At 37.1% G+C, this 18,776-nt stretch overlaps 2 protein-coding genes across 4 annotated transcripts in view; one reads left to right on the forward strand and one right to left on the reverse strand.

The window, feature by feature from the left end:
• RNGTT (RNA guanylyltransferase and 5'-phosphatase) overlaps positions 1 to 18,776 on the forward strand; it is a 219,260-nt gene that overhangs the window by 158,608 nt on the left and 41,876 nt on the right. For 2 of the 3 annotated variants that reach the window (XM_060030237.1, XM_060030238.1), the window contains exon 14: positions 10,600 to 10,666. In XM_060030237.1, the coding sequence (XP_059886220.1) occupies positions 10,600 to 10,666 (67 nt within the window). Of the gene's footprint in view, positions 1 to 10,599; positions 10,667 to 14,795; positions 14,976 to 18,776 lie in introns of those variants that run through there. The other variant, XM_060030239.1, reaches the window with a different exon arrangement.
• On the reverse strand, positions 662 to 1,776 carry LOC132437408 (methylglutaconyl-CoA hydratase, mitochondrial-like). Its single transcript, XM_060030648.2, is given in 1 exon segment — positions 662 to 1,776. A coding segment is annotated over 1 exon segment (693 nt). The 5' UTR covers positions 1,630 to 1,776; the 3' UTR covers positions 662 to 936.

The following is an 18,776-nucleotide window of genomic DNA, read 5'->3' on the forward strand; positions in this document are numbered from 1 at the left end:
AGGCTCTGGACGCGCAGGCTCAGCGGCCATGGCTCACGGGCCCAGCCGCTCCGCGGCATGTGGGATCCTCCCGGACCGGGGCACGAACCCGTGTCCCCTGCATCGGCAGGCAGACTCTCAACCACTGCGACACCAGGGAAGCCCGATCTTGACACTTTTTGAAGACTACTAGTTATTATACAGAACGCCCCTTAGTGTGATCTTTTGGGGGGGGTGTATTTTTAGGAAGGCACACCACGAAAGCAACAGTGTGCTCTTCTAGGTGCATTATGTTGGGGGTGGGAGCTCATGTTGGTAATTTTGATTATTTGGTTAAGTGAGTCTGCTGGATTTTAAAGTTGCTATGTTTATGATTAGTAAGTGTTTTCTGGGTTGAAATTTTGAGACTAGGCAGATGTCAGGTTTCTCATCCTACCTTCCTCTTGTAGTTTTAGTATTTTTCAATGGTTTTTGCCTGCAACAATCGTTACTGTGGTGTTTTTCAATTTCAATTAGGCAAATATTTCAAATATGGTGAATTTCAATTTCCTTCATTCTTTTTTTTTTGGTACATGGAAATAATTTTATTTTCATACTGTAGCACAGGAGACATACAATCAATATTTTTTCCTAGCGTGTGCAATATATAAATTATTCACATTAAAAAATTTAAGAACAGAAAGCCTCGTATGCAGGAGGTATTTAAAAATGTATACCTAATTTTGAATTGGCGTTTTTGACAGTATACACTATTAGCTTTATAAATCTGAATGAAAATGACGATACACCTTTGAACAAGTACACATAGGGGTCCACTCCAGATACTTAATTCAGTATATGGATAACTCGCTCTTCACTTTGGTCGCTGGGATTCCAGATGCTGAGGCATATGTGAATCTGAAAGATACTTCCAGAAGTATATTTATTACACTGGCGTTTTAAAGATTTCTCTTTCTTCTACTCTCCTTTATAACGAGGGGTCCTTTTCTCTTTAAAAGCAGGAAGACCTTCAAGTCTGTCTTTCGTTGGAATAGTCTGAGCATAACAAGCTTCTTCTATGGCTAATCCTGTTACTAAATCGACCTCCATCCCTTGCTTAATTGCTAATTTTGCCACTCTCATTGCAACAGGTCCCTGAGGTAAAAACTCTCTTGCTAGGTCCAAGGCCTTTCTATAGGCAGCATCCCCCTCCTGGTTCTGTTCCAGAACATGGCTGATCAAGCCCACTGCTTTGGCTGCTTGGCCATCGAGCACACGTGCAGAGAAGATGAGCTCTTTGGCCAGGGACATCCCAATGGCACATGGCAGTCACTGCGTGCCCCCTCCACCAGGAATAATTGCCAACTTTGTTTCAGCCAGGCCCATTTTTGCAGAAGAAGCTGCTACTCTTATATCACATGCTAAAGCCATTTCAAGTCCACCACCTAAAGCGAGTCCATCTATTGCTGCAGTGGTTGGCACTGGAAGATTAGCGATTTCATTAATCACTGCTCTTATTTTGGAGACAAAAGGACCAACTTCACTGGAATTCATTTTGATTCTTTCCTTAAGGTCAGCACCAGCACAGAATATCCCTGGGACTTCACTTCTTACTATGATGGTCCGTACTTTCTTATCAGATTTTAAAGCATCCACAGCTTTTGAAAGCATTTTTATAAGATTTGTACTCAATGAATTTTTGGTATAAGCTCTGTTTATTCCAAGCACCACAGTTCCTCGGTTCTCCTCCTCCAGATACCGCACCCGCAGCTCGTCCTCCGTCTTCACCTCAGAGCTGTAGCCCCTCCGCCAGGCCGCACCCCCGATCGTGGGTGTCCAGCCCCGAGCCCAGGTCGCCGGGTCGACCCGCGGGACCGTCCAGGAGCCGGATAGCCTCCACCCAGGGCCGAGCCGCGCACAGCAAGCGGCCACCAAGCGAGCGCGGCCGGCCTACAAGATACCCGAGGCCCCGGGTGCCGCTGCGGCCGCCGCCGCCGCCATGTTGACTGTTTCTCCTTCATTCTTTTTCAGTGCATTAATAGGGATTGAAATGGAAAGAACCACTGTCCCCTCTTCCTCATATACTTATTTATATTATTAAGGATTTAGGAATATTTTACTCCATGGGTTATAATACAGCACTATGATTTTATTTTGCTGTTTTGGCTTTGGTCCTTGGGAACGCCTTCAGTTCAACATCTGTGTCTTTTTGGCATGCTCTCATCACTTTTCCATTATCTCCTTACTTCCCAGTACCACAAGATGTTCCAGGCTCTTCTTATACTTTTCCCCCGTCAGTCCAGAAATCAGCCCTTTCTCCAAAGAGCCCAGGTGTTTTTGTTTTTTGGGTTTTTTTTTTTTTTGCGGTACGCGGGCCTCTCACTGCTGTGGCCTCTCCCGTTGTGGATGGCCTCTCCTGTTGCAGAGCACAGGCTTCGGACGCGCAGGCTCAGCGGCCATGGCTCACAGGCCCAGCCGCTCCGCGGCATGTGGGATCTTCCCGGACCGGGACACGAACCCGCGTCCCCTGCATCGGCAGGCGGACTCTCAACCACTGCACCACCAGGGAAGCCCTGTTTTTGTTTTCTAATTGGTGAAGATTGATGGTTGGAAACACGGATCTAGGTCCTCCGCCCGGTTGTTGCTGCTGGGTGTCATTACAGACCCTCTCAGTTGTCAGAGCTAGGAATGTATTTGTTTCTACCGGCACACAGATTCTTCATTTAACCATCTGATTGTTGTTGGTGGTGGTGGTGGTTTTTCATTTTTTTCATGAAAGTCTAGAGCATTTTGTTATTCCTATACCAGCGTTTAGAAAGCAAATCAGAAAAGTGTAGGCTATGAAGAGTCTGTAAGGATAATAATAAACTCACTCATTTGCTAATTCAAGTTTCATCTGGGGCTAATGGCATATGCTGCTTTTACCTACATTCTACTAGAAGTCTCAAAGAATAATGTAGGCCTTCTCAGTAATGTGCATTTTCTCAAATTCAGAAGGGCCCTAGTGATCCCATATTAGATGCATTTACTTTCTCTTTTTTTCTAGTATGAAATATACTGGATGTAGTCTGCTCTTTGGAGAATTTGCTCATTGGCTTCGAAGTGGGATTTTATTTGTCAGTCAGTATTCATGATACTGAAAGTTTTTTCAAAGTATTTTTGCAGTTGAAAAGTGTATCAGTTAGTGGGTAATGTAATTAGGGCTTGTAGACAGAACAGTTAATTTTGAGTTATGTAGCTTATTTTTAGAAAGATCCCCTTTGCCTTTTTTTAACTTTTAATTTGAAATAATTATACACTCAATTTCCTTTTAAAGCAATTTTTTGTAAGCCTGATATATCGTCAGTGAATGATGGTGAATGAGGTTCTTTTAATTAATCTTTCTATTACCTGCCAAGTTTTAATTTTACTTTATGTGAGAAAATTTTCTGGAAATAATTTTGCAGCTTTCTTTCCAGGATAGATATTTGTTAATATTTGTATTTGGGAAATTGAAGCAAAATGAACATTAGATTTGCCTATCTTTACTTTTGTCGAAAGCTCTAATAGATTTCCTTTCTTTTTTTCTTTTCCAGCAATGCCGCCATTTTTTTTTCTAATATCTTTATTGGAGTATAATTGCTTTACAATGTTGTGTTAGCTTCTGCTGTATAACAAAGTGAATCAACTATAGGTATACATATATCCCCATATCTCCTCCCTCTTGTGTCTCCCTCCCACCCTCCCTATGCCACCCCTCTAGGTGGTCACAAAGCACCGAGCTGATCTCCCTGTGCTATGCGGCTGCTTCCCACTAGCTATCTGTTTTACATTTGGTAGTGTATATAAGTCCATGCCACCCTCTCAGTTCGTCCCAGCTTACCCGTCCCCCCTCCCCGTGTCCTGAAGTCCATTCTCTATGTCTGCCTCTTTATTCCTGTCCTGCCCTTAGGTTCTTCACAACCTTTTTTTTTTTTTTTAGATTCCATATATATATATTAGCATATGGTATTTGTTTTACTCTTTTTGACTTACTTCAGTCTGTATGACAGACTCTAGGTCCATCCACCTCACTACAAATAACTCAATTTCATTTCTTTTTATGGCTGAGTAATATTCCATTGTATATATGTGCCACATCTTCTTTATCCATTCATCTGTTGGTGGACAGTTAGGTTGCTTGCATGTCCTGGCAATTGTAAATAGTGCTGCAATGAACATTGTGGTACATGGCTCTTTTTGAATTATGGTTTTCTCAGGGTATATGCCCAGTAGTGGGATTGCTGGGTCGAATGGTAGTTCTATGTTTAGATTTTTAAGGAACCTCCATACTGTTCTCCATAGTGGCTGTATCAATTTACATTCCCACAAACAGTGCAAGAGGGTTCCCTTTTCTCCACAACCTCTCCAACATTTATTGTTTGTAGATTTTTTGATGATGGCCATTCTGACTGGTATGAGGTGATAACTCATTGTAGTTTAGTTTTGATTTGCATTTCTCTAATGATTAATGATGTTGAGCATTCTTTCATGTGTTTGTTGGCAATCTGTATATCTTCTTTGGAGAAATGTCTGTTTAGGTCTTCTGCCCATTTTTGGATTGGGTTGTTTGTTTTTTTGTATTGAGCTGCTTGGGCTGAGTGTAAATTTTGAAGATTAATCCTTTCTCAGTTGCTTCATTTGCAAATATTTTCTCCCATTCTGAGGGTTGTCTTTTTGCCTTGTTTATGGTTTCCTTTGCTGTGCAAAAGCTTTGAAGTTTCGTTAGGTTCCATTTGTTTGTTTTTATTTCCATTTCACTAGGAGGTGGGTCAAAAAGGATCTTGCTGTGATTTATGACATAGAGTGTTCTGCCTGTGTTTTCCTCTAAGAGTTTTATAGTGTCTATCCTTACATTTAGGTCTTTAATCCATTTTGAGTTTATTTTTGTGTATGGTGTTAGGGAGTGTTCTAATTTCATTCTTTTACATGTAGCTGTCCAGTTTTCCCAGCACCACTTATTGAAGAGGCTGTCTTTTCTCCATTGTATATTCTTGCCTCCTTTAACAAAAATCAGGTAACCATATGTGCGTGAGTTTATCTCTGGGCTTCCTATCCTGTTCCATTGATCTACATTTTTGTTTTTGTGCCAGTACCATACTGCAGCTTTGTAGTATAGTCTGAAGTCCGGGAGCCTGATTCCTCCAGCTCCATTTTTCTTTCTCAAGATTGCTTTGGCTATTCGGGGTCTTTTGTGTTTCCATACAAATTGTGAAATTTTTTGTCCTAGTTCTGTGAAAAATGCCATTGGTAGTTTGATAGGGATTGCATGGAATCTGTAGATTGCTTTGGGTAGTATAGTTATTTGCACAGTGTTGATTCTTCCAATCCAAGAACATGGTATATCTCTCCATCTGTTTATATCATCTTAAATTTCTTTCATCAGTTTCTTATAGTTTTCTGCATATAGGTCTTTTGTCTCCTTAGGTAGGTTTATTCCTAGGTGTTTTATTCTTTTTGTTGTAGTGGTAAATGGGAGTGTTTCCTTAATTTCTCTTTCAGGTTTTTCATCATTAGTGTATAGGAATGCAAGAGATTTCTGTGCATTAATTTTGTATCCTGCTACTTTACCAAATTAATTGATTAGCTCTAGTAGTTTTCTGGTAGCATCTTTAGGATTGTCTATGTGTAGTATCATGTCATCTGCAAACAGTGACAGCTTTACTACTTCTTTTCCTATTTGGATTCTTTTTATTTCTTTTTCTTCTCTGATTGCTGTGGCTAGGACTTCCAAAACTATGTTGAATAATAGTGATGAGAGTGGACATCCTTGTCTTGTTCCTGATCTTTCAGTTTTTCACCATTGAGAATGATGTTGGCTGTGGGTTTGTCATATATGGCCTTTATTATGTTAAGGTAAGTTCCCTCTATGCCCACTTTCTGGAGGGTTTTTATCATAAATGGTGTTGAATTTGTAAAAAGCTTTTTCTATATCTATTGAGATGATCCTATGGTTTTTCTCCTTCAGTTTGTTAATATGGTTTATCACGTTGATGGATTGGCATATATTGAAGAATCCTTGCATTCCTGGGATAAACTCCACTTGATCATGGTTTATGATCCTTTTAATGTGCTGTTGGATTCTGTTTGCTAGTATTTTGTTGAGGATTTTTGTGTCTATGTTCATCAGTGATATTGGCCTGTAGTTTTCTTTCTTTGTGACATCTGTGTCTGGTTTTGGTATCAGGGTGATGGTGGCCTCATAGAATGAGTTTGGGCGTGTTCCTTCCTCTGCAATTTTTTGGAAGAGTTTGAGAAGGATGGATGTTAGCTCTTCTCTAAATGTTTGATAGAATTCACCTGTGAATCCATCTGGTCCTGGGCTTTTGTTTGTTGGAAGATTTTTTTATTACAGTCTAAATTTCAGGGCTTGTGACTGGTCTGTTTATATTTTCTATCTCTTCCTGGTTCAGTCTTGGAAGGTTGTGATTTCCCAAGAATTTGTCCATTTTCTTCCAGGTTGTGCATTGTATTGGCATATGGTTGCTTGTAGTAGTCTCTCATGATCCTTTGTATTTCTGCAGTGTCAGTTGTTTCTTCTCCTTTTTCTTTCCTAATTCTGTTGATTTGAGTCTTCTCCCTTTTTTTCTTGATGAGTCTGGCTAATGGTTTATCAATTTTGTTTATCTTCTCAAAGAACCAGCTTTTAGTTTTATTGATCTTTGCTATTGTTTTCTTCATTTATTTCTGATCTGATCTTTATGATTTCTTTCCTTCTGCTAACTTTGGGGTTTTTTTGTTCTTGTTTCTCCAATACCTTTAAGTGTAAGTTTAGGTTGTTTATTTGAGATGTTTCTTGTTTCTTGAGGTAGGATTGTACTGCTATAAACTTCCCTCTTAGAACTGCTTTCGCTGCATCCCATACGTTTTGGGTCGTCGTGTCTCCATTGTCATTTGTTTATAGGTATTTTTTAATTCCTCTTTGATTTCTTCAGTGATCACTTCGTCATTAAGTAGTGTATTGTTTAGCCTCCACGTGTTTGTATTTTTTACAGATCTTTTCCTGTAATTGATATCTAGTCTCATAGCGTTGTGGTCGAAAAGATACTTGATACGATTTCTATTTTCTTAAATTTACCAAGGCTAGATTTGTAACCCAAGATATGATCTATCCTGGAGAATGTTCCATGAGCACTTGAGAAAAATGTGTATTCTGTTGTTTTTGGATGGAATGTCCTATAAATATCAATTAAGTCCATCTTGTTTAATGTATCATTTAAAGCTTGTGTTTCCTTATTTATTTCATTTTGGATGATCTGTCCATTGGTGAAAGTGGGGTGTTAAAGTCCCCTACTATGATTGTGTTACTGTGGATCTCCTCTTTTATGGCTGTTAGCATTTGCCTTAAGTATTGAGGTGCTCCTATGTTTGGTGCATAAATATTTACAATCCTTATATCTTCTTCTTGGATTGATCCCTTGATCATTATGTAGTGTTCTTCTTTGTCTCTTGTAAAGTCTTTGTTTTTAAGTCTATTTTGTCTGATATGAGAATTGCTACTCCAGCTTTCTTTTGGTTTCCATTTGCGTGGAATATCTTTTTCCATCCCCTCACCTTCAATCTGTATGTGTCCCTACGTCTGACGTGGGTCTCTTGTAGACAGCATATATAGGGGTCTTGTTTTTGTATCCATTCAGCCAGTCTGTGTCTTTTGGTTGGAGTATTTAATCCATTTACATTTAAGGTAGTTATCGATATGTATGTTCCTATTACCATTTACTTAATTGTTTTGGATTTGTTTTTGTAGGTATTTTCCTTCTCTTGTGTTTCCTGCCTAGAGAAGTTCCTTTAGCAGTTGTTGTAACACTGGTTTAGTGGTGCTGAATTCTCTTAGCTTTTTCTCAGCAATGCCTTCTTACTCTAAAAATTTCTTTGGTAGCCATAGAAGCATTTAGTTACAAGCAAATTTTTTGGAAGTTATTAGCATTTGTATAAATGTTATATTAATGTTCACCTAATAGAAGGACAAAAGAATTATCTGGTACTAAATGCGTCATGGTTTTTATTTTAACATATGCTTTTTATTTTAACATATATTTATAATGCATCTGTAAATGCTGAATTAATGCCTTTACCCTGGGGATTTAAAATGTGTGAATGCTATATTATATACAAATACCCTGTCATAATAAAATGGTGCCTATTGTTTGACAATAATTATGTATACAATTTGGCATAATAATTTTTTGAAAGGTAAAAGCATTTTAGGAAATGTTCCATCTTAGAAGTTGGGATTTATGTTCTCAAAGTATTAATTATTTTACACATAATAAACGCTTAAATTATGATACCTATGAAAACCCACTCAAACGAAGGTGGTAATGTAATTTATGTAAGGAATAATATGGACATGAATGAGAAAGAACAGTATTTAAAAAGCGAAATATATATATGCTGTGTAACTACCATATTTAAGATATTTCTTGTTTAGAAGGTAGTTATTAAATAGGCAAGTTGGAGGAAGGGGAGGACACATTGAATAGTATATTGGCAAGCTTCCTAAAATGCATATGCATAGTAATTAGAGGCATACTGATTTTTAAATGTCAGCCAGCTTTTATCCTCTTCCTATTCTATCATGTATTTGTATGAACAGTGACTGTTCTTCTAAAAGAGGTTTATGAAGCTTTTTGTCATCATTTGTTATATAGGAAATAAATTACCACTGCTATATAAAACTAACATTAAATTTGTGATACTAGCAATTTGTGAGAGATTTAAAGTTTTGTTGCTTTGATTAATTTCTTATTTGTCAAATGATGGTGAAGAAATTCTCCATTTCCTAGTTGAGATTTGGGGATATTTCTTATGCTTTCTACTTGCATCCAGTGAACAAATATCCCTTTAGTCATTTTGTAACCTTCAACAACATGCTAAAAGGCATAACTGTAAGTATCACTCACATGCCGAACTTAAGTACTGTAGCTTTTTGCTAAATTGGTTTAATTTATTTTTGTGTTTGTCAGCTATTAGCTTTCCTTTAGTGGCCTTCAGTACTTTATAGGCCTTTAAAGAATGTAGGGAACAGAGGTGTTCCTAGGAGATGGAATATCTATCTACCTTATTTCATAAAATCTAAGGTGCTTTAACAGTGAACTTTATTAGTCTTACTAGACCAAGTCAGTGGAAGGTTAAGTAGGGGTAGAAAAATTTCCCCTTCTTTTCTTCTAGGTTCTTTGGTCTAATAATTAAATTGACATAGGACAGATTAACAGGAGAAAAACATATTTAAGTTAGTATGTACGGGATCCCCAAAGATACAAGACTCAAGGGTAGGTCGAGCAGTTGAGGCTTATGTGCCATCCTGTGCTAAGGAATGGGATAAGGGCCTGGGTCTTCAAAGGGGAGGAGGGTAACTCACAGGATGATGAGAAGAACAGATGTTTTGTATTTAGAAGTCTGCCCTGCCATGCAGATTGGTCTTTCAGATAAAAACGTTATCTATGGTAATAGCTCTCTTTCTGGGCCAGGCCCCCTATCTAAGTTCTTTTAGGCAGTTACAAGAGAGGTAAAAAGTTTTCCTGAGTCTCCTAGGTCTTGATTGCCTTCAACTTAAAATAATCCACATGTCAAAGTGGTGTATTTTGGGTTGGTGTATTCTCCCCTTCAGTAATCATACAACCATCTCACACTGTCACCCGGTGACAGTGATTACAAGATACCGTAGAGTAATTAATTTAATTATGACCTTCTCATACCCAGCACGACTACATGCTCCACAAGCATAGTTCTAATGATGGTATTTCCTTATTCACAGTGTTTCAATGTAGTCAAGAATGATAGCCCTCTTTAAATAGGAAGGAAGGAATGATGCAGGGAAGGTAACCATTTTACCTCCACCCTCTAGATGGTTTGATTTTTATTTTCATGTGCGTTTATTGTCTGTACAAAAAAATAAATATTACTTATGAAATAAAGATAAGACATTTGACTTTCTTCATGGCCCATTCCAAACCTTCTTCGGGTTTTCATCTCTGACTAACTTATCCCTTACTTCAGCCAGACTTCTTTGCTTTTGGTTTCAAATCTTCTGCATTCTCAGGGTATAGTTTAAAATTTCTCCCTTTGCCTTACCAACCCTTTAAAAGTTAAGCCTAAATTCCTCTTCAGGCTTCTCCAGCTCCCTCCATAGAAGGTATCTCTCACTCCACTACTTTGCAATGGCAAATACCTCTAGAATAGCATTTATCAGAGGCCACCTTTTGTTAGGGTTGTGTATCTGGTTTTCCTGTTAAATTTTGGGACTGAACTGTTTAGGTTTGTATTATCTCCATAGTGCATAATATAGACACACAGTGAGTGTTTCTTGAATTGAACTTTTATAGATTTTTAAATATATGCATTGCTGCTTTTAATTCTCCCCTATGTAGTAATTTTGCTAGAATTACTAGTATGTTAGACTGTTTTACATTTAAGTTGCCATTCTCAGTATTTACCCATCATCTTCTGAAGTATAAGAATTATTCCTTTGCTGGTTACTATTCCATCGTGCAAAAAGACAAGAATAATTGCATAGATATTAATTTTTTCATAGTCAGGATCTATTATACAAATTTTGGTAATTATACAACCTCATATTTAAGGAAGAGTATTTTATAAATAATGCTTTTTTTTCCTTTGTAGGTTACTTCCTCAGAATGTTGGCCTTCTCTATGTTGGAGGTTATGAAAGACCCTTTGCACAAATCAAGGTATGGTTGTTCATTTTCTAGTATATTTTCCCTAGATACAGTTCACTCGTCCAGAACCCACCAAAACCCTGCAAATAACTATCACAAAAATTTGGGAATGTGAATTATTAATTTCATTTGTTTTTGCATATCTCTGATGAAAAAGTAATTCAGTTTTTCAGTGAATCGATTAGTTTAATAATCTTGCCCTTAGTAGCGTTAATTTTGACCATTGCACTTCAGTGATTAGTTAAGAAGAGTACAATTTAGAGCCACATTACCCTTCTTACCAATAGAATTTTTTGACAGCTTTATTGAGGTATAATAGGCATACAGTAAAATATACATATTTAAACTGTACAATTTGACATACCCTTGTGAAACCATCACCACAGTCAAGGTAATGAACATATCCATCACCCCTAAAAGTTTCCTTGTGCCCCTTTGAACTCCCCCCGTCCTGCCCTTCCTTTTTCTTTTTCAGTCCCCAGGTGACCACTGATCTAATCATTATAGATTAATTTGCACTTTCCGGAATTCTATATAAATGGATCATACTGTATTTCTTTCTCTCTCTCTTTTAGCTTCTTTCATTCAGTGTTATTATTTTGAGATTCACCCATGTTGTTACACTTCAGTAGTTCATTCTTTTTTATTGCTGAGTAGTATTTCATTATATGGTTGTAGCACAGTTTCTTTATCCTTTCACACGTTGAGAGACATTTGGGTTGTTTCTGCTTTTTGACTATTATAAATAAAGCTGCTGTGAACATTTGTGTACAAGTCTCTGTATGGACATATATTTTCATTTCTCTTGGGTAAATACCTAAGACCAAAATGGCTGAGTTAAATGGCAGTTGCATGTTTTAACTTTTTAAGAAACTACCAAACTATTTCCCCACGAGCAGGGTGATTGCCAGTTCCTCCATATCATCATCAACATTTGGTATGGTCAGTCTTTTTAAGTTTAGTCATTCTTATAGGTATATAGTATTTCATTGGAGTTTTAATTTGCATTTCTGTAATGACTAATAATGTTGAGCATCTTCCCATGTACTTATTTGCCATCTGTACGTCTCTAGTGAAGTGTGTGTTCAAAACTTGCCATTTTTTAATTGGGTTTTTTGTTTTATTACCGTTGAGTTTTGAACATTCTTTATATATCTTCTGGATGTAAGCCCTTTATCAGATATGGGATTTCTCTTAACAGGATCCTCAGAGAGCAAAAATTCTTAATGTTGGTGAAGTTCAGTTTATTAGTTTTTTTCACGGTTCTTGCTTTTACTGTTGATCTAAGAAATATTTGCCTAGTCCAAAGGCTAAAAGATTATTCTCCTATGTATTCTTCTAGAATCTTTATAGTTGTAGGTTTTACATTTAAGTTTATTGTCCAGTGGAGTTAATTTTTGTATATGATGCAAGGTTCAAGGCATAGAGGAATGTTGTCCCCCTACACCCCAACCTTTCTTTGGCCCGTGGATATCCAGTTGTTCCTAAACCATTTGTTAAAAAGGGTATCCTTTCCACCATTGAAGTGCCTTTGCATCTTAGTTGAAAATCAATTCACCATATGTGTGTGAATCTATTTCTGAGCTCTTTATTCTGTTCCATTGACCTATGTATCTATCCCTCCACCAATATCACACTGTCTTGATTTTTGTAGCTTTAGAATAAGTCATGAAGTCAGGTAGTGTAAATCCTGCAACTTTGTTCTTTTTCAGAGTTGTTTAGACTACTCTGGGTTCCTTTAATTTCCATGTGAATGTTAGAATCATCTTGTCAATTTCTGTAAAAATACCTGCTGGAATTTTGATTTGGATCACGTTGAATCTGGAGATCAATTTGAAGAGAAATGACATCATAACAGTATTGAATCTTACAATTCATCAAAGCCACATATTTCTCCATTTATCTAGATCTTTAGTGTCTCTCAGCAGTATTCCATTGTTTCAGTGTGTTGGTCTTGCACATTTAAAAGTAAATTTATCTGTAAATATTTTATATTTGTGATGCTATTTTAAAAGTATTTTTTATTTCATTTTACGATTGTTTTCCTAGTACATAAAAAGACGATTAAATTTTGTGTGTTGACTTTAAATCCTACAACTTTACTATACTCAATTAGTAATTCTAGTAGCTTTTTTGTAGATTTCATAGGATTTTCTACATAAATGATTGTGTCATCTACTAAGAGGCAGTTTTCTTTCTGATCTTGATATTGATACCTTTTATTGCTTTTTCTTGCTTTAGTGCACTGGCTAAAACCTACAGTACAAAGTTGATTAGAAATGGTGAGAACAGACATCCTTGCCTTATTCCTGATCTTAGAGGGAAAGCATTCAATTTTTTGTCAAAGATTGTTTTTATAGCAATATTAGTTGAGGGTTGAAGCACAGATTCCAACTAGGCTTTCTTGTAAAAAGTGGAATAGTATTCTGAATGTTCAAGGCAGTAAATAAAAAGAAAGGTTTGCAGTCATCCTTTTCCTTTGTTATTTTAACTTTATTAATGTTTTCTGACAGACCTGTAAAATTTGATTTGTTTTTTTGGTTTAGTATTGGATTTTTCCTCACATTTGTTTCTTGGCTCTATGAGTTAATTATTTTTCTCACATTCATTTGTTGGATGTGATTTTGAATTCCTTTCCCCCTACATATATGACCTATTTTTATGCTTTGAAAAACAAAGATTTTTCAGAATAGACTGAGCCTGAATAGGACATATAAGATATTTAATACTGAGGCGGTTTAGTCACATTATTGACATTTTAAAATGAAAAACCTTCTTTAGCTACCATAGCATCAGCACTTCTTTAAGTACCTTCCTTAATTTAACTTAAGACACTCTCAAAAGTCCACATTAGGGTCTTAAGTTGTGGACCCTCTTGAACGTTTCTGATTCCCTAAGTAATGACAAGCATTCAGGTACATTTTTTAAAATTCTATTTTTAACATCCCTGGAACACAAGTGGAGTTGGCAAGAGTCTCTTCATAAACCTCCCTCACTATCCTGTTCACCAAATTCTCCAGTAGAGGCAGGAATTCTAATAAGTTTCAGCAGAAACATTTCTAAAAGCCCAATTTTTTTTCTGTCCATTGGTTTGGAAAATCCTGTTTCTCTGTATTATAACTGAAATAATGAAAAAGTGAGAGGCTTATCTGATATATTTAAGGAAGGGTAGAATTTGTGTGTGTGTGTGTGTGTTACATGTTGTGTCAAAAACATAAGTGTATGTATGTATGAGGGCGATTCCTCCATCACTCACCTGATTCATTAACATATCATTTTCTTTATCCAAGCCCTTTCTAACAAGCCCAGTGACAGAGGTCAATCCTTTGTCAACCCTTTATGCATAGATAATCAACTCAATAGAAAAAAGTCCATTATTTTAGGCCATCTTTTTCCTTTGATGTTGCTATGGGAAAGGTTTCTCTCATGTACTGTAAAAGGATTTCTTATCCTCATTAATTGTTGAAGTTCTTCTATAATTCCTGTGGTTCTTATGAAAATGCTGTATAGATCCCTACCTAATTAGAATGCTTGTAAGTTAATTGGAAAACAGTTTTTAAAAATCATAGTTTAAATGCTTGAGATCAGGCTAGAAATTTAAGGTTCATTCCCTGCCCCTTGCCTTGCATCTGACTTCTTCTGGACATGAAATACCAGTATTCGTTTGCTGTTCAACTAAATGTAATGATACTGTATTGTGTGGCATAGATATCAGATATGACCTTTAATAAATGGAAGCTGTTTTGCTTTCTTAAGAGAGTATTGGTTGAATTTTTTTTTTTTTTTTATAAATCAAGATAGAAAATTGTTCATTTGAATATTTAGGAAAAGGAATTCTCATTTATTAACATCACAGGACTAAGTGTGAGTGGCTTGGTGCTAGAGGCTACATTTGTTAAAGTGGCATTTTACATTTGTATTTCTAAAAAGGAGCTCCAATTTATAAAGATGAGAAAGAGAAAAAGGAAAACACAAAAAGGATGGTGGATATTTGGGCTAGTGTTAAATGAATTCAGAAAATTTGCTATAGCTTGACAATAGATGTATGTACTATTAGCATATAACATGAATTGTTACAACCACTCTTTCTCTCTCTCTCTCTGTCTCTCCCTCCCTCCCTCTCCCATGATTAATCTTTTAGTTTTAGTTTTCTGTCCAAGCCCTAGGTAAAGATACCAGTGTGTACAAACATGGGACTTCATTACAGTCTTAGACCAGTACATCTTCATGCTAGTTTCAGGTTTCATTATTTTTAGAGGAAGTTATCCCAACTTTACCTTTTATATCTCTTAACATCTTCTGAAAGTCATCAGAATAAGTTTTCATGGGAAATTTGTCATCTGAAGAACTTGATTTTAAACATACATGATTATTTTCTTATTTTAAACTAAAATATGATAAACTAAATAAAACACTGATCCTTTTTTTTTTTTTTTTTTTTTTTTTTTTGCGGTACGCGGGCCTCTCACTGCTGTGGCCTCTCCTGTTGCGGAGCACAGGCTCTGGACGCGGAGGCCCAGCGGCCATGGCTCACGGGCCCAGCCGCTCCGCGGCATGTGGGATCCTCCCGGACCGGGGCACGAAGCCGCGTCCCCTGCATCGGCAGGCGGACTCTCAACCGCTGTGCCACCAGGGAAGCCCAACATTGATCATTTTATAATGAGTTGTAATACAGAGTAAGAAAAGAATTGCCTCACATATCCACAGCTATTGTTTAGTGCTGTAAATGAAGTAGATTTCACCCTCATCCACGACTAACTTCTTTCAACTTTATTGAGATTAAGATAAGTTTCTAGATGTACTGGGCTCTGTGTGACTTAGGGTTTTCTTAAGTAAGAGATATGTTTCATTATATCTTTATATGTAGTCTTTGAAAGTTAAAAGGGAAGTTTTGAAAAAAGTAAAATTTTACTTAATTCTTATTTGTATGCTTTCAAGTTGTCAGAAGCTTTTTTGGGGTGGAGGGGTGGTTATTTCTGTATATCTTTGCATAATACCTTTATCTTAATTCAGTGTGTATATAATTCTGTTGTTCATAGTTTAGTTTTATAGACATGGTCAAGTTTAAATAATAATTTACATTTTATTTATTTTAAAATTTATTTATTTTTGGCTGCATTGGGTCTTCGTTGCTGCGCGCGGGCTTTCTCTAGTTGGGGAGAGCGGGGGCTACTCTTCATTGTGGTGCGAGGGCTTCTCATTGTGGTGACTTCTCTTGTTGCGGAGCGTGGGCTCTAGGCACGTGGGCTTCAGTAGTTGTGGCGCGTGGGCTCAGTAGTTGTGGCTCGCGGGCTCTAGAGCACAGGCTCAGTAGTTGTGGCGCGTGGGCTTAGTTGCTCCACGGCATGTGGGATCTTCCCGGACCAGTGATCGAACCCGTGTCCCCTGCATTGGCAGGCGGATTCTTAACCACTGAGCCACCAGGGAAGTCCCAGTAGTTTACATTTTATACCTATTATTCTGTGTTGTTTTCTAAAGCATTTTACGGTGCAGTAAAAATCTCAGTGCTATTCTCATAGGGTTCTAGTCCTGGAGGCTCCACTTACCAGCCATAATCCATAAAACCAAGAAGGATTGAAGCTTGTCAACATCACTTTTAATCAACTCAAGGATTGTTATGGAAAGTCTCAGAGCCACAGGGCTGTCCCTCTCCACCGGGCTTGGTATTAGTTGCCTCTTGCAGTTCAGACAGCCCAAGCAGTGTGTGAAGCTGTGAGGCTGAGTCACATACAGTTTTCACTTTGACACTGCGGAATGGCTGAATGTCTTTTGTATTTTAACTATGAATTCCATGCAGCAGCCATATGTGAAATGTAAGGAATATAACCGTTATTCTGAGGCAGTTATTTTATAGTCAGTGCAGCTGGGTTATTCTCTGCCTCAGAACTTGGTTCCATCCCTGCTGAGGGACTGGGTGCCATTAGTCACAGTCTCATACTCTAGGCTTTCTGAGCTTCAATTTTTAAGTCTCTTTACAGCCCAGGAAATATAAAATTGGTGTAAAATTGATGTTTGTATTCATATACATATTCCGTTAGTGCAAAGAAATAGTGATCTCTTCATTTTTGAAATATTTGAAAATCCATCAAACCATTCCCTCAGACTTTTTTAAATTAAAAAAAGTAGAATACTTTTCCTTTTTAGGTATATTGAGCTTGGATTGTTATTTGTTACTTAAAAATATCTTTGAAATGCCTAATAATGTGTCAGTTTTAATTTTTAGGGTAAATTAAATTTAAAGATAAAGCATTTATTTGGGGTCTCTTAGGAAATACTGAGAAAACTAGGAAAACTGATTTGTTCACTGACTGATGATGTTTTAGAAAATGTGTGGCTCATTAGATCAACACTTTTTACTAAAGGAAATTATTTAACATCCATATTTTAAATCTCTAAAATATCTGAAGTATTACATCAGATATAGATGCAGGCCTAGAACTGAGTATTGTAGTTTAGTGGCTTCCAAACTTACCACCATGACCTGTAGGAATGTAAGAAGTGTACTTTCATTGAGTTCCAGCACACATACACATATGTGTATTTATACACACACAACATAAACCAAAGTTTCAAAATAAGTATGATTTTCCATTCTGTTCAGTTTATTTTTCCGTTGATTTAGTTTTTAAATGTGGGTCTCAACCCACTAAATTAACTTCTCTGTTTGGAAAATGGGTCATGACTCATAGTTTGGCAGACACTGCTGCAGGGTAGGACTTGTCCAGCTAATGCTGCCATTTGCCACATTGATGCAGTGCAGGCAATGGTGAGGAAGCTTACCTGCCCCTGAGTTGATGGTAGTCCTCGGAGTGGCTTTGGAGGGGAAGAAAGTGATGTGATGTCATAGTTGCTGGGGAGAAGGAGGAAGAGAGTGTAAGAAAAGATAAATGAGAAGTGACTTAAGATGTTTCATGGAGCCAAGCAAAGCTATTTTCTATTTCAAAAGGACCCTAATTCTCATAAACAGAAGAGAGACTTCTGTGCCTACTCTGTCTTCCAAGTGATTTCATGTATTTTGAGGCTAGAAAGACAAGTAAAGTTTAGATCTCCATAGATGAATAAAACAGAAAGAAACGGAGATGAGTGAGAAATTGAGAGAAAGCAGTGGAAGCAGATCTAGATTAGTGTGCCATATTCATTGAATAATTGCTCAGTTTTCTGTAGTACTGTGAGTGGAGAGGCAAGTTTTCAGTGTCTCACGTTGCAGTAATCAGAGCGGACATGGGTATTTCTTTGTTGAAAGCAGATTCAAAAAGTGAAAAAAAACTTAAAAAAAAAAAACACCTCACAAACTGTCATGGAAGCCAAAAGTCTTTTTACTTATATGCAAAAACTATTAAGTTGCTGACGGCATTTTATCCTGCACACTTGCTGACAGAGTGCTTCAGGACCACTGCTGGGTTCTCTAGTGAGCCCATCTAGTAACTTTCTGGATGTTAAAAATCATGCATTGTTACCAACAAATCACATCGAAACTGCAGACTTAGGGTTCCAGAAGGTATTCAATAGCAGTAGTTTTCCTGCCATTTTTACCAACGTGCTTTTGGCCGTGTTATTGCCAAAACTGAGTAACACTTAAGGCCTGTGGTCATACATGTTTCAGTTTCAGTATTCTTACCTTCATGTCCTTAAAAAACGTATCTGTTTACAAAAATATGAGTCCCATAGGGCTGGGCTGTGTCTTGTGTACTTCTGTATTCTCAGCAATTAGCCTAGTGCCTGAGACATAAAAACACTAAATAAATATTTAACATTATTATTGAAGAATGCCTAGAAAACCAAATATTGCTTTTTTTTTTAAATTGAGGTATAGTTGATATATAGCATATTAGTTTCAGGTGTAAAACATAATGGTCCAATATTGTACACATTGCAAAATGATCACCACAATAAGTCTACTTAACATCCATCCCCTTACATGGTTACAAAACAGTTTCTTCTTGTGATGAGAACTTTTAAGATCTACTCTTTTAGCAACTTCCAAATATACAATACAGTATTATTAACTATAGTCACCCTGCTGTTAACATTACATCTCCAGAACGTATCTACCTTATAATTGGAAGTTGGTACCTTTTGACCCCCTTCTTCATCCATTTCTCCCACCCTCACCCACTGCTTG

This window comes from Delphinus delphis, chromosome 14, assembly GCF_949987515.2.
Source record: "Delphinus delphis chromosome 14, mDelDel1.2, whole genome shotgun sequence".
NCBI classification, from domain to species: domain Eukaryota; kingdom Metazoa; phylum Chordata; class Mammalia; order Artiodactyla; family Delphinidae; genus Delphinus; species Delphinus delphis.